The sequence below is a fragment of the Lepisosteus platostomus genome, chromosome 20, assembly GCF_059453375.1.
Source record: "Lepisosteus platostomus isolate fLepPlt1 chromosome 20, fLepPlt1.hap1, whole genome shotgun sequence".
In the NCBI taxonomy this organism is placed as follows: domain Eukaryota; kingdom Metazoa; phylum Chordata; class Actinopteri; order Semionotiformes; family Lepisosteidae; genus Lepisosteus; species Lepisosteus platostomus.
The window spans coordinates 2,108,314-2,124,279 of record NC_142630.1 but is presented as its reverse complement, the minus strand read 5'-3'; the positions used below and the strand labels follow the sequence as shown (position 1 = coordinate 2,124,279).

Here is a 15,966-nt window from a genome sequence, read left to right as displayed (position 1 = left end):
TTAATTTAGTTTTGCTAGAGATTTCGCTGTTGTGTGAAAAATCAAGTCCTGAAAAGGGGCTGTGGCCAATACTAATTGTGCTAAATGAAGAGTTAAAAACAGATGGAAAAATCTTTTTTAAATAGAGCATAATATCAAAAGACTTGTTCCTCCACTTTTCAAAAACTGTAAAAAAACTAACAATGTGAAGGTAACATTGACCAGTACGTTGGTTAGCTGAAAGAGACCAAGCAGGTCCATCTGTGGCTAGTGATACACAAACAATTTTTTTGGAAAAAACAAATGGCTATTCTTTACTGTGACTGGCACCAAATCAATGTACAATGTTCTTTCAGTAATTTTGCATATTCTTCAATGTTTTAGGCACTAAACTGTAATTACTGTTAGCATTTTGGAGAATGCTAATCGTAAGTAAACTCTTGATTTGTACAACCCTTTCTTGCATGAAAATGTAAATGGTAAATGTTTTTGAAACGTGTGTGTGTGGAGTGGATTTCTAAATATTGAAATGGCTTACCCGAATGACAGACACTTTAGGTTCTCTTTGGATAACCTGGAGCAGTGGAGAAACCGAAATTGCAGTATTCACGTCTCTTCCGTCAGCACTAATGAACTGTTATTGAAATGTGTGAGGTTATGGGATGGTGGGAAAAAAAACTCCTTTAGAAATTAGAATTTTTTATGGAGGTTTTCACTTAGGAATTGTGTGTTGTAATAGTGTGAATGGGGGAAAAGAACAAGTTTTATTCGTTTTTTTAAGTTACAGATCAAGAGGATTTTTTAATCAACATGACTGCGTGCTGTGATTCTGAGTCTTACACGGAGGTCTTTTTGTTCCTTCTGCTTTCATAACTCTGACACTCGACAGACAGTGTCAAAGGAGTTAAGGCTGAAAATAGAGAAGGCACTAAAGGAAAGATTATCTGTGGTTACCTTTCTTTCAGAATAATGTCATGTCTAATGTGAAGCTCATTAACGTGCCTGCGATAATGCTGCACTTCATAGTGGATATGCCACAACACACCATTTGGAATCTGCCTAAACCCATGTTCTTCTCTTTTAAATCCAGTGCCCCAAGATCAATGCCTTGCCAATGAAAGGACCGCCCCCTCCCTGGCTGGTAGGACCTGAATACAGAAGTATATGATATGTGTTGAAAAAATAGCACACATCACCCTGAGGAATTAATATTCTCAACAGCATTTATCTGTGGCTTCTTACATTTTGCAGAGGTGAAAAGAGGTGCAATTGTCAAAATAGGAAAGACTCCAATTTCTTTTTTGGTTGTAGTTGTTCAGAACATGTGTGATTTATATAGACAGGAGTAATTTATAGTCTAAAGGAAAAAAAATATTGGTATATGGAAAAATCGATAATCTCTTGATTTCTTGTAAAGTTATCTTTTTTAATCAAATCAAATCACAACACTATATCAACATAACTGTAGAATCAATCACAGGAAAACCCCACACCCTGCCAAATGTTATTAATAAAATTTTACTAAAAAAACACCTCTGAGACAGTGAAAGAGAGTTAGTGGTAAATTAGACATGGAGTTATACACAGAATATTCTGAGTTTCCTTGCTGTCACCATTGTTGGACTGCCCAAGGCAGTCTGTGTGTATATAGATCACATTGGAGTCTGCTGTACAAATACAAATAAAGATAAAAATGTGTGAAATAAAATAATCCTCCCTATACAGTTTTCAGTAACTGTTATAACATACATGTTATTCAACTGCAGTTGTTGATATCTGTTGTTTCTAATCATCAAAAAAAAGTTATACATGATCGTGCACTCAGCTATTCTTTAATATGAAATATCTTTGGAAAAATATCACATCTTTATTTGAACATTTTTTTTTTAGCTGGACATGAAATATTTATCTCCTTTACTTTTGGCATACGAAGACCGTCTGAGTGAGAAAGACGAGCTCCTGCGTGTTTGTGAGGTAAGTGTTATTTCATGAGAACGAAAAACCCTTTTAATTCTCATGATTGTATTATTCCTAAATACTAAATTAAATAATTTGAGCTTCCCATATTTTAAAACAGTAGTAAAAGCAAAATCTGCATGTGTATCTAACTATGTACCTATAAAGTTATCAAATAAATGTCTGTAGGTACTGAAGGTTGAGAAGCATCTGTTATGCCCTGCTGTTTAAAAATGTTGAGCTATTTTTAGTGAGGCTTCTAGACTTCAGTTAACATTTCATGATTAATAACTGTAGTCAAGAACATGCTGCCTTTGTTTTCTGTTGTTCATCATTATGGGTGGCAGCTGATGCATGAGACCCGTAGTCTAGAACCCGTTACAGAACCAATAGCCTAAAAAAGCTTTGCCCGGGTCTGTTTTGGTCAACCAGGAGGAGCTGAAGACCTTCAGCACACGTGTGGGAGAGGTGGTGAGAGAGAATGAGGAGCTCCACCAGCAGCTTGAGAGGAGTGGCCCAGTCGGCCGGCGCGAGTGGTGAGTGCTTTGTCTCGGCCCAAGACAGCGTGCAGTGTAAGTGCAAGGGTGATGGGCGCAACAGCTTTCAACAATCTGTCCAGTAAAAGTGCTCATGTAAGAAAGGATTCAGGATTGAACTCTGACTTTTAGTATCATTTTCCTCCATCACATTTTAAGGCTTTGCAAGATCTCTAGGTCCCACTGGATCCAATGGTGGGCTTTAGGGCACACTAGGTGGTCCTAAGAAAATGTGATATACATTACAGATCTTGATCATTTTTTACTATACTATTTAGGCACTAAAGTTTATAAGGAAACTAAAGTCAAATAGTTCAGCTAGCTTGGAATATCAAGCCTAGTCATGCTTACAATATGTAATACCCTTCCTGATATTATTACATACTTATTAGTACCTGCCTTTTCAAGTAACCTAGTATATAGTTATAGTATGTTGTATACAGGATGGAGCGGTGGCTCTGTGGTTCAGGATCTGCGCCTGTGGCTGGAAGGTTGCCGGTTCGTATCCCACGGCCAGCAGAGCAATCCTACTCCATTGGGCCCCTGAGCAAGGCCCTTAACCCCAACTGCTACAGGGGCGCCATATAAATTGCTGACCCTGCGCTCTGACCCCAAGCTTCTCTCCCTGTCTGTGTGTCTCATGGAGAGTAAGTTGGAGTCTGCGAAAAAACAAATTCCTGATACAAGAAAATTGTATATGGCCAATAAACTGATCTTATCTTATCTTCTAGTGTTACTAGTTGTTATTTGAATACTGTGATATGTCGTGTGTAAAACGGTACCCAAAATGCTTTGGAATTGCAGGGAACAGACATTACAACATTTTTATGTGTTCTATTCTGTTGGACCAGTGCCTGCAAAAATGTTTATTATAATGCTTAGACACATATCAAAAAGCAATGTTTCTTTAAGTGTTTTGTTCAGTTAAGGTAATCAGTATGTGTTCAGAAAGTGAAATTTGAACTAATTTAATAATATACAGTAGCAACAATTTCATTAAAATATTATAATAACTGATTGAACTTACTTTGATTTACATAGCATTTAATATTTCTTAACTGTATTCTGTATGCCCCTTTTAATTACAGTGTAATTTACACTGTCAATGGAAGTGATTGTAGGTGTGTACTACACTCTTTGCATTAATTTCTGAAAGAACCCACTTGTTCTGCCCTTGCCTTACCATATCAACCATAGCAAAATAACTTCTAGCTAGGAATATCTGTAAATATAGCACTGTCTTCCTCATTTTCCCAGTCTTAATCCTTTTGAAATATTTTATTCAAATTCAAGAAGCCAAACTACGTTTAGGCTGTTTAATTAATTTTTCTATTTCCATTCTTATTAAAGTCACTATGCCAAAAGGAACAGCTGTAGTTGCAAATGTTTAGAGATGTCATCATCATTCATAGCCTTTTCTGATTTCTGTTTACTTCTTCTGAGAATTAGATTTCTGTTGCTGTGGCCCAAACCCATGCAAATGTAAAACCTGCTGTGGAACTTGTAACTCTCCATAATGGGGAAAAAAATCATTCATTTTTATAACGGCACTCATGTACTACATTTTTATGCATTGTCTGTTACGAATGTGACCAAAGTGAAGCCCATAAATGTCAGCATATTGGTAAGAAAATGTCCACAGGAAATCTTAGTGCAAAATAAACTATTCCATTTCAGTTTGTTCCTTATGCTTCAGGATTTGTTTTCAACATTCCTTTTGACTTGCTAAAAACACTAGAACTTAAAAATTATCATGGGAAATAATAAAAATTAAAATAAAATTATATTTGTAAAAATGCATTATCACGGTAATTCAGTAATTTCAATTGCTAAATAGGCAGTGAATGAATTAAGCTTTGGGAAGAAAAAAATGGTTAACATGCATTCCAGCTCTGTGCATTACAATTACTATATATTGCATAATTCACTACTTTTCCTCCAAATTGAATGTCCTTACTCTTGATTAAAGGCTGACTGATTGCCATCTAAATCCATCTTAATGCTCACGCTGAACCTTTTAGAAGCTGTTTTTGCTTCTGCCTTATCTTTTTTGTACATATTGAATTTGATGTTGCTCAGTGGAGGCACACGATTTGAAGTAGCTTGAGTGCTGCTTATTGCTCAGATGGCTGTAATATCTATTCAGATTTTTATTTAATTTATTTCTTTTTCCATATCTTTCCATATCTTTAAATCTGTTTTTGGCTTAGGTAATGTTTTAAGTTACATCTATTTTTACAAAGACAGTTTTCCACCAAGATTCCTCAGTGCTGAGGATTTGGATGAGAATGAGGATGTGTTGTGGGGAAGTATGTAAGTAAGGCACATTTTGAAGTGTACAGTATTTCTCCAGTGGACCTTGGAGTATTGAGCAGTGCTAATTTGCTTTGTGTAAGCCACCTTTCTCACAGTTACCTTGGAGTAGAAGCTACACACTCATTTCCTGAACAAGCAACATTGTGTTTTTTAATTTTGTTCCATTTAAGTTAATGGTTATTTAATTAGTCCAATTTTTAAAATAATTCTAATGTTTTTTTACTACACCCCACTATGCATTCTAGTTCTAAAGAAGTCTTCGAATTCATTAGCTTGTGATGCTGCAGGAGGCACAATCATCACATGGCCTGAAAAATAGATGAGTCTGCACACAGCCACACCCAGAGAAAGGCTGACAATCTGAAAGTGTTTATTTATAAACAAGAAATAAAATTAACCTGCCTCTTATTTGCGCTCCTAACTGGCTTTGTTTCCCTAACTAAACACTGGACAGCTACTGTGCTACTGGTGTGTTTAGTTGTCTTCTTTAATATTCCGAAAAGGCCATTTTGGAAGAAAAATAGAAAAAGAATGGCTGTTCCATACTCGCAGCCCTTGGCCTTAGCAATGTTCGCTCCACATTTCAGCTTCCCCCTCCAGTCTTTGGTCTGCACAGATAAAGGAGCAATCCCTTTGTATCCTTGGTTCAGCAGTCTTTTCTCACCCTGCATTTCTTCCCTAGATAGCAGATACGCTTTCTACCAGCTGAGTAGTTGATTTATACAGGCTGTAACAGGGCATACAGCTAATCCCTCCAAGGCCAATGCCATTGTGAGTGCTGGCAATCTCTCACGGCAATCTTGGTACACGCAAACCTATTGGTAAACTGTATGACACTTCGGGGAAAGTACCCTCCTTCGAGGATTACGCCCCTCATGGCATCACAAGATGAACACAACCTTGAACAAATTCAGTTGAACTAACAATTTACATGAATGAAGTCATGGGAAACTTACTGAACCCAATATTCGTTGTGGGTCTCAAGGACTGATCCTTAAAGAAGATATCTTAGAAGGTTTTTATTCTTTTCTAATCAATACAGTTGCCATGTGAGCAGAAATCTCACATAATCACACTCAACAACTATACTCATCAGGATATGGAGGATGAAATGTTATTACTCATGATGTGAAGCTTCTTTAAACTTTCCCTTTATCGTTGATTGATTGTGAAATACATGCATAGCACAGAATCATGAAGCTCAAGGACAACCAAACAAGACGAGAGTGTTATCTCCTGCTCCAGATCTTTTTCTGCTGTTCCTGTGCTTGTGCAAGTACAATAGCACCCCCTGTTATTGCTGTTTATGTATTTCAGGCATCAGCTGCAAGATCAGGCAAAATTGGTACTGGAGGAAAATCAAGTGCTGATGGAACAGCTTGACATACAGCAGGCTAAAGCCAAGGAAACCCACAATCTCCACATTAACGAAGGCATGATTGCTGTTTTTTCTCTTTTTCACTGCAGTGATCTCCATTTTAATTATATCAATTTACGTTTTAAGGTAAAGAAATTGCTGCACTGTCAAATAAGCCACAGATTTGCTTTGTATGAGCACTGTTAACGCAAAGAAATTGAGTCCAAAAAATGAGTTGTTTTTTTTGCTCTTGTGCTCTCAATTCTGGAAGTCAACAATTTGCTGCTAAGGAGGTGGCAAGCATGCAGTATAAAGACCATACTGTTGAAATGACTTGCTCTGTCTCCGCAGTCTCCAGACTTACCAAAGAGCTAATGCTGTTGGAGTCAGAGAAGCAGAGGCTGCAGGAGGAGCTGTCCAAGTCAGACAAGCAGCTCCAAGCATTGCAGGCCCAACACAGGGAAGCCCGCAGCAACCTGGACACTGCAGTGAGCTGGGAGGAGCACTCCACCGCCATTAACAAACTCAAAAAGTACAGTTTTCTGTCCCCTAGAGATCATGAATGCTTTTGGTTAATATGGAGTCTAATGTATTGCTTTTTCCCCAGGTTTACTATATATCTGTTCAACATTTAATGTATCTGAAGATATCTGTTCATGATATATCCGTATTAATGAAATCAGTTATTCCTGAAAGACGGGCTTTTGTTTTTAATCTGTTATATTTGGTACGGTAATATTTTTTTGTAATGTCATCTCATTTTTTCTTAAGAAATGAGAAATTTCATCATTGTTGATTTTAAAATCAAGCAATTTTTAAAAACGTAGTGTAGCAGCTTACAACCAATTTCTCATTTTAAGATTTTCTGCTCACAGAACACTGTATTAGAAGACATTTTGAAAGATTCAATGGACTGTAAATACTAACTCATAGAAGATAATGTCATCTCACAGTGTAGGGTGAACATTATATATAGATTTATGGTTTCAAACCTCTAATGGCTGCATTTTTGCAGATAATTTTAAAAAGCCTATAATAAGCCTTTTCATTTTTGTTCTACGATAAGATTCTATCTTTCCAACTATAATTTTGACACTTTGAGAATCTGCTTCACTGACATATTTACCTGTGGACAGTGGGAGTCACTTAAATCAAGCTTCACTTCAGTAAGCTGACAAGCTATCTATAATCAGTTGATCCAGAAAGCTTATTTTTGTATATCCCATGGAATCCTGTAATATAGATAGGGCATCATGCTATCATGGTACTGATTTCTCACTTATATCATTCCCACTTCTAAAACACAACATTATAGGTCACATGGAAGGATTTGTGTGATTTTCTGAGCTATTCATAGTGTTTTGATATTGCAATATAATTGTTATTATGGTTTACAATCCATTGTCCAGACACAGATAATGTTTCAAGACATCAAAATCACAGTGATTAAACTGTGGCATTTTTTACATCTTGTTTAAGACAATTACAACAAGAGGAAGAGATGAAGAAGGCCGAAATTGAAGAGCTGATGGGTCCAATTGCGTCCCTCCAAGCAGAGAAGAAAACCTTGCTTTTGGAAAATAAGAGCCTTAGTGCTGAAAAAAAGACCTTAGAGGCAGAGCTTGAAATATCACAGAAATCCAACAGGTACTTACCAACCCTTACAAGTACTGTTTTGTAACATGTTATGTTTGATACAAAAGATGTAACTGTGAAAAATATGGGAACAGAATTTTAAATTTATAAGGCTCTTATGAGGCATGGGGTTTGGGTATTAGCATGACTGCCTCACAGCTTTTGGGGTTCAGTTTCAGATGGGTGTCTATTATGTGGAGTTTGCATATTCTCCCATATTTACATGGGTTATTTCTGGGCGTACCCGTTTCCTTCTTTTTCCCCAGACATGTTTACATTGTGGAATGTATGGTAGTGCCTCACAAAATCTAGACACGCTCAGTTCGTGGTGTTCAGGTAGTGGTTCAGTTCTTCCCTGGGTGCAGTTCCGGACCTGGGGGGGTTTCTTTGTGGGGTTTGCATGTTCTTCCCATGTTCATATGGGTTTCCCCTGGGTGATCCTGTTCCACCCCACACTCCAAATGCTGGCGGGTTAATTGGCTGCTTGGAAAATTGGCACGGGTGAGTGAGTGTGTGTTATTGTCTGTCTGCCCTTGATGTACTGGTGTCCTGTCCAGGGTATATTCCACCTTGTGCCCATTGCTTGCTGGGGTAGGCTCCAGCTCCCCCACAACCCTGAATTTAAAGAAGCAGTAAGAAAATGGATGGATTAATAAGACCAGATATACAGTACTATTTTAATTACCCATCTACCAAAGCATTCAACTGTGTCCAACCGGGAGACATGAACAGAAGGTAAATCTCCAGAGCATCACATACTTGATTTGAGCAAATTAATTTTTTGTGAAGGACTGTTTGATGAACAAATGATGTTTTTTCCTACATCTTTAATCTTCAGTAGCTATGTGTGCTTAAAGAGGAACCGCAACGGTATTTTTATATTTCGGGGGTTAAGAAAGAATCGGCATTGATGAGTGCATTTCAAACCGCGGTGAAAGTAAAACATCAATGTAAAATCATGGTCATGGTCATGACAAGACCAGCAATTTGCAACCACTTGGCGACCGTACAGTACCTTAACAGAGTCAATGATTTTGTGCTTAATTCAGAATTTGTAAAATTTTGTGATTATTTTGTTCCTGAGGTGTAATAACCAGTCTGAGAAACTGGAACTGCAGTTCCCCTTTAAAACATACTTCTGCTTCCACTAGGCATAATAGTACACATTCTTCTTGGGTCCAGTCCCTGGGAACCGATCCTCTGTAATCCTGAATCCTCAGCAGACTCTTAAAAGACTGATATACTTGGCAGAGACCAACTTCAGATTTCCAAAGACCTTGTCTCCTTCTTCTTCAGGAAAGCACAGAAGATGATCAGGCTGTTGAAGCAGCAGGTCGAGGAGGCCATGGACAGAGAGCTGGCAGCAAACCAATACCTGGCCAGCATCATCTCCCTAGCGGAGCGAACCACGCAGGAGAGAGACCAGCTCATGCACATGGTACTTTACACACACCTCTCCCAATGCGCACATCCACAGTGCACAGGCAAGGTGGAGCAAAGTGGCAGAAAAGGCAATTTCACTGACCACCCACACACTGTGCCGAATTTTTTTGCTTTCCATGGGCTTCTCATTAATTAATTCTCTCATTATTATTGGTTTGTTTAAATTGGAAATTTCTTGCAAATTTGGAAATCCATATACTGTACATTGTGGTGTTATATCCTAGAACTGCCATGATACGCTGTGGTACTAGGAGAGCTCTGTGCTATGGGAAGCTTTAAGGGACCTTGTCCCAGTTTGAACATCTGACAGTTTGCTGGGGGTTTAAGATAACTAGATGGATCTCCTCCCTTTAAAAAGGAAAAGGTTTGTGGGAATACCCTTTACCCCTCCCGAAATGAAGAATTAATCCCCCTTTTGGCCATGCCCCCAGCTCCCCCCCCCAAAAAAAAAGAAAATGAGTGAGGGGAATTCCCTGGATTTTGCACAAGTGCCCGTTATCAAATTATGTTATCCCTCTCTTGCAATATATCCAGGCACCTGCCCTGTACTAATCACACACACTGTAAGTGAAGGATAGTTACAACATTGGAAACCCATCAGGCTTCATCAACTGTGATGAGAGCCACAGGACATTCTGCAATCAAATAGATTTTAGATCATTCTGATATGTCACACACAAAAACAAGAACCAAGTAAGCTCATCAGTTTTGACTGTGAAAAGAAAAGCTTTGACAGAGGCAAACAAACATGGGAATTATTTATTTGCTTCTCCAAGCCCAATTTTATTTACTTTTGTGTTTGTTTTCTGGTTTTTGATAGAAAAGTTAATCTAATATATGGCTGGTAAGATCTCAATTGATGAGGCAGATAGATCCCAATTTATGTTCCCCAGCAATACATCCAGTGGCATTTCATCAGTCTTTCTGACACATTTTGCTTGCAACACATTTGTGGTGGCTCTTATTTTGAGTGAAAACATAATGGAAGAAAGTAAGAGCTTTCATTGTTATTTGTTACATTAAAAGTAACATTAATCTTCTTTAGCCTGTGAAGGAAATCATATTAGTTGACAGAGCACACTAGTTGCAACCCTTTATAAAAAAGTCTTTAAAGGGTCTGGCATTTGTTGTTGTGCAGCCATAACACCTGGACTTTATTAAAAAATACTCGTATCTTATGCCAAAGAAAAATCAATGAAAGAAAAATATGATCATTTCGCATCAGAAGCTTTTTTTTTCCTGAAAAAAATTGGGAAGGGTGAAGATTAGATTATTTTAACACTTGAAATGATTTGCAAGCCCCCCAGAAAATGACTATCCCTCATGTGGCTCGGTCAGTGTCGTCATGAAAAGGAAACAGTTCTGGGGAGGTGCTGAAACCGGAGATCGGTTGCTTTGCTATCATAAAGCAGGCAGCATGAAAACAGATGCCTGTACATTGGTGCAGAACTATTCAAGAGAAAAAAAACATGGGTGATATGTGAGGGTGTCATTATGAAAGGGAGTGGCAGTACAATCAGTGATGATTTTGTACTCATATGCTTTTGCATTTGGACATTGAAAGATATTCAACTAAATGCTTTTTCAACATGGACACGACTCCTACTCAGTTTTTGTTTCTAAGATCCTGACTTAATTGTTTTACATTTCTCAGGTTAGATGTAGTGTTCCGTGAAAAACTGCAGAAACAATAAACTTAAGTTTATTGAATAGAAATTGCATACAGCTTCCTTGCAGTTTATAATACTGTGAAAGTATAGTCTGTAAGCTTTTTTCAGCTTCACTTTTAATCAGAATTTAACTCAATCAGCAATTACCGTAATTGAAGGTTCAAGAGGTAACGCAATTAAACATTTAAAGTGGGAAGGCATTTTCTATACACCTTTCATAATATCGCCATTTTACCTCCTTTCCATAGCTTTTTATTGCCTTTTCTAGCACATTTACTGCAATTGTCATTTTTAAAGCCTTCTGGCTGTGTGAGTCACAGCTATATAATTTTCACGAGATTGCTTATTACAGAAACATTGGAAAATGTTCTTTTAGGTCTTTAGAAAACTGCTCACAGCATCGAATACAGGCTGCTAGTCATTGTTTTATGTAGAAGCTTCTCTTTTACAAGCCTCAAGACAAGACCCGTTTTTCTTGATAACGTATTACTGGAGGATTTGTAGATTGGAAGGCGTTCTTGATTTATACGGTAACTCTACTAGTTATCTAGATTTCTTAAATGTCCTGTTTTAGTAAATGTAGAATCTGTGCCTGCTTGTGAGGAAGAAGTGTGTCTGATGAACTGAATGTGGTAGCTTGTGGGTGATCTAAGAGAGACGGGTCTGATCTGCAGTATCAGATGTTCACATATTAATGCAAGATGCAGAAGGCTTTGGACTGTTACCTTTAAACTCCATTTAGGTTGTGTGTCACAAATACCCCCTAAAAATTCATCTTTCCATTTTAGTTAGAACTTGGCCTAATACATTATATTATATGCTAGTATATTCTATATATACATGATGTTTATATTTGATCAAACCTGAACATTTTATTAACGTTTGAAGAGGAAAACGCTAAACAGGTTAAGGTTAAGTTCAAAGTATGAGTCTGAGGATTTTAACTGTGAATGAAATATTTGAAAAACTTAAAAAAAAGAAAAGATTAGTTTGGCAAGTGTACATGAAACTTATTAGTTCATGACAAATCATGTCATTCTTTTTATTGACATTCATTACTTGTCTCAGTAATATCCTGATTTTGTTTCAGCTGCCTGAGAACAAAGAAAAATAAGAATTAATTTAAGTTTCCCATTGTGATTCCCATTGTGACTGGGTAATTTGGCTCTGTACCTCCCAGCAGTAAATCCTCTTCCTGCTGTGGAGCATGATGACAAGAGAGATACTTTAGAGCAGCAGGAGCAGACACCCTCCTACAGACCTCAGGTCCTGAGCAGGATTTACTGATTGGTCTTCATTAGAAGACTTAGACTTAAAAGAACTTTATCCTAATACAGTGATGGCTGTTTTCATGGTCTTTCTAGGATCAGTGCTCAGGGTAGGTTTCTCAGTAATGATCCAGATCTTCTAATGTGGGGGGGTGTGCTACAAAATTGAAGTTTTGGGGTATGTGTTTCTCAAGGACGTGCCTCGTGCAGCGCTTTGTTGATGATGGGCTGCAGGGCAGCCTTAAAATGAATATGTATTATTCTGACCACTCAAATCTCTCCATCTGTGTTCTCAAAGACGGTTTTCCGAACTCATACATCAGAAAGACCACCGAAACCAAAATTATTCTGCAGCTAGGATCACACATTCTCCCTTCCCTTAACGACAGACTACTGTTCTTTTAAATTTTCTCCATTCATTGGAAGTTTCATTTCACACCTCTCTGCACCCATTCTGACTTCACACCTCTTGATTGGCCTCTCTTTCTGTCCCCTGCTCCCGCCTCTCACTCCTCCTCCCTCCCAACCTTTGTTCTCCCGCTACTTTACCTTTGCCTACTGCCCTGTCTCTCTCACACCTGAAGAAGGCTCCACGGCTGAAACGTTGTGTTCTCTTTCTTCTTTTTTTCATCATGGAATAAACCTATTACTTGTTCTTTCATTGCTCCCAGGTGATGGTTTAGTCCATTAATGTCATGTCAGGGCTCTTTGCTGGCGAGTAAACACGAAAATCTAAAAACTAAAATACAGGCACAAGTTACATGTTTCCCTTTGATTTTTTTTTACCTTCAAGTCAGTGAGGTGTGTAAGATTTGATATCATCTTGCTTTTCTTTAGTTTCATATGTCAGAGGGATAGCCAAAATGCTGGAATTTCAAATTCCATTCCTTTTTGAGGACTTTGGTAAAACGAGATAATCAATCAATTACTTAATTTAATTTACTTTATTAGGGAGGTGGTTGAATCAAGGTATAATCCTGTTTTGTATTATTTAACTCGGAAGGGCTTACCTTATATCAGTGAAGACACTGAGGAAATAGCTGGAAAAATGAAATAATTATTTTCAATTCTTTAGTGTTCTCATTGCCTGCATCGCCTGATTCTTTCTTTTAGCTGCTGGAAATGGGCCTGTTTGGTCTGCTGATAGTGTCTAGGTATCTGGTCCAAAGGGCCTGCTTAATGGCTGCAGTCTTCACATCAGTATTCAAGGAACAGTGAAAAAGCACATTTGTCTCTTTGAACTTCTAGCTTCTGCTTTCTGAAAATTACAAAGCAGAGTGTGAACAGAAGAAAGGTTATCACTGAACCTAAGTGAAATAGCCACTGTTTCCATGGTTAAAATTTTAGATCTAATGGCAGTAATTTAAAACCAGAAAAATATATTGTGGCATAACTAAGTCGTGACAGCTGCTGTAGAAATGGGAACACAAGATCAAAACAAGTGTGAAACAGTTAATAAAATGTACTGTAGCTTACCCTGACCACAGGCTCAAGTCAAATTCAATTAATAAAATTGCTTACATTAAAAATCTGCATAAAATTGTATAATTGCCACCCTTAGAGTAGAAAAATACCAAGTGTTATTTACAGTACAGCACATGTTCATTACTTCTCTCGTAAACTTTGGTAATTAAGTATTTATTAAATGGTAAGCTTAACAGGACAGACATATTTATTACAATAATTTAAACAAATGCACTACATGTACTATTTACACTACTATATACAGAGATTTACAAATCTGAGATCTGAGACACTACCAGAAATTGCTACCAAAAGCGCTTCAAAAGATCAAAGAGATTTAAGGGTTAATTGGCTTCTGGGAAAGCGGGCCCTGGTGTCCCATCCAGGCTGTATCTGGCCTTGTGGCTATTGTTCTGGCTCCCCTGAGACCCGGCACTGGATAAAGCAGTTAGAAAATAGATGGGAGAAACATAATAATATACTTTAGTGAGCACCATCTAGGGAGCCATGTCATGTGATATCAGCAGGTGTGAAGAAGGATGATGTTTACCCTGTTAACCCTTTGTCTTTTCATTTCTTTTTCCACTTTACCTTCAACTCCCAGGTCCGTAACCCTTCCTCTGCCCTTTCTATCACAGGCATCCACTCTGGAGCAGGACAAGAATGGCGTGTTGAACCGGATTATAGAGGGCACAGTTCGACTGGGAAAGATGCAAGAAAAAGTCAGGGTAAGTCTGCTTCACAGACCAGTAGTAAACTGCAGTCCAGCTTGACTCAAATCTGCTGATGACTTTGTAATGTCCTGACATTAATTAAGTAGCCTGGGAGATATTTGCAGCTGATATGATAAATAACCTAATTTAAGAAGCTCTGGAGACAATAGCTGCCTGACAGAGTTTACCTGATATTGATCGCGAGTGTGTGATGTCAGCCTGGGGAGACATTATTTTGTGATTAACCAGAGGTGATGCCAAGGTGTACAGGCAACAATCCCAGTCCAGGAAAACTACTTTGGTTGGCAGTTCAAAGTAATTGAATCGAGTACATTTTACAATAAAGAGAAAGTCAACATTTTCTAGGAACAGTCTGCACATTTGTAGCTGTCTGAGCTTTGTGGGAAGAAAGCTGTCAAAGCACCGTCCAATACTATTTCTTTGATGTGTCTGTGAAGAAATTGCATTATTGTTGAGTAATTAGTTTTTTTGTTCTACTTAAGCAGATTTAGGTTTGTGCTAAAAAGTTGTTTTCTTAAGCTCTGCTGTCTTATGACATGCCAATTCCCTTTTTGCATGCATGAGGATAATTAAAATAGTTCAGGAATCATTCTGGGTCTTGAATAATTACTGTAAATTGAGGGAGGTTTAGGTTTGGTTTGGGTTAATGTGAACAGTGTGTCTGTAGATGCTTTATTAACTTTCTGCAGAACCTATGTTTATAGTAAATTAATCTTTAATGGAACATATGTATTATTTACTTATCTTAATGTGTCACCTTAATTATCACCAGGGTTTGCATTCTTAATCTGGTATTTTGTCTGATGCACACTTTTACTGTCTTACTGTCTGTCTTGACTTTCTCCATTTAAAAAAAAACTACTTCTGTCCCACAAACATCTAAAAAGCATCCTTCTGTTATCATAACATGCCAGTGGTGACTGGAACAGGTCGAGAATAGGGTGTTGAACGGAAGTGTCAAGGGCACCAGAAATATAACATTTATTTTTTGTATTTGCTCTTTACTGCAAATTCTGTCCACTTCTCTATATTGTTAACTGAAAAATAGGCTTTGGGATAATGTTAAAGTATTTTTACTCTGATAAATCAGAAAAACAGATTTTGGTGTGATAAAGCTAATCCTTGTTTGGTAATCCAGATTCACATGCAGGAAACTGGCTGGCTTAACTACAATTGAAATGATAGTCTTATCTGTTAAACTGACATGGAGCTGACAGTCTGGAACGAGATGAACCCATTAAGAAAGCATAGGCCACCATTTATTGTGAGTCAGTTTCATATTTACAGTTTAAACGTTTTCAGTATTTTTGGAAAAACAACAACAGTGATTAAGCCGTACAAATTCCTCTGTTAGAGAATGGTAGGTTTCTTAATGGAAGTTTTTGAATAAAACAAAGAGAACAAATGAAGAGACTGAACTCTTGCATTCTTGACCTGGACACTTCTGATTAATGGATGCGATGCAATGGTTTACAGTTATCTGCAAGTTTGTGATATTCCATTGTTGTATATAAACATTGCGTGAGGCCATCCATCCATTGTCAGTCATGGCTGTGTCCTAAGAGCTCACGGCAAGCTGCAGGGGCCAGATCTACATCCTGGATGGGA

The 15,966-nt window shown here is 37.8% G+C and overlaps 1 protein-coding gene across 5 annotated transcripts in view; it reads left to right on the top strand.

Moving 5' to 3' along the window:
• Positions 1-15,966, top strand: part of cep89 (centrosomal protein 89) — an 85,377-nt gene that overhangs the window by 21,972 nt on the left and 47,439 nt on the right. For all 5 annotated transcript variants that reach the window (XM_088614476.1, XM_088614473.1, XM_088614477.1 and 2 more), the window contains 8 exons: positions 1,070-1,120; positions 1,870-1,953; positions 2,368-2,471; positions 6,105-6,220; positions 6,496-6,676; positions 7,624-7,791; positions 9,076-9,217; positions 14,263-14,352. In XM_088614476.1, coding sequence (XP_088470602.1) covers positions 1,070-1,120; positions 1,870-1,953; positions 2,368-2,471; positions 6,105-6,220; positions 6,496-6,676; positions 7,624-7,791; positions 9,076-9,217; positions 14,263-14,352 — 936 coding nt within the window. The remainder of the gene's footprint in view (positions 1-1,069; positions 1,121-1,869; positions 1,954-2,367; positions 2,472-6,104; positions 6,221-6,495; positions 6,677-7,623; positions 7,792-9,075; positions 9,218-14,262; positions 14,353-15,966) is intronic.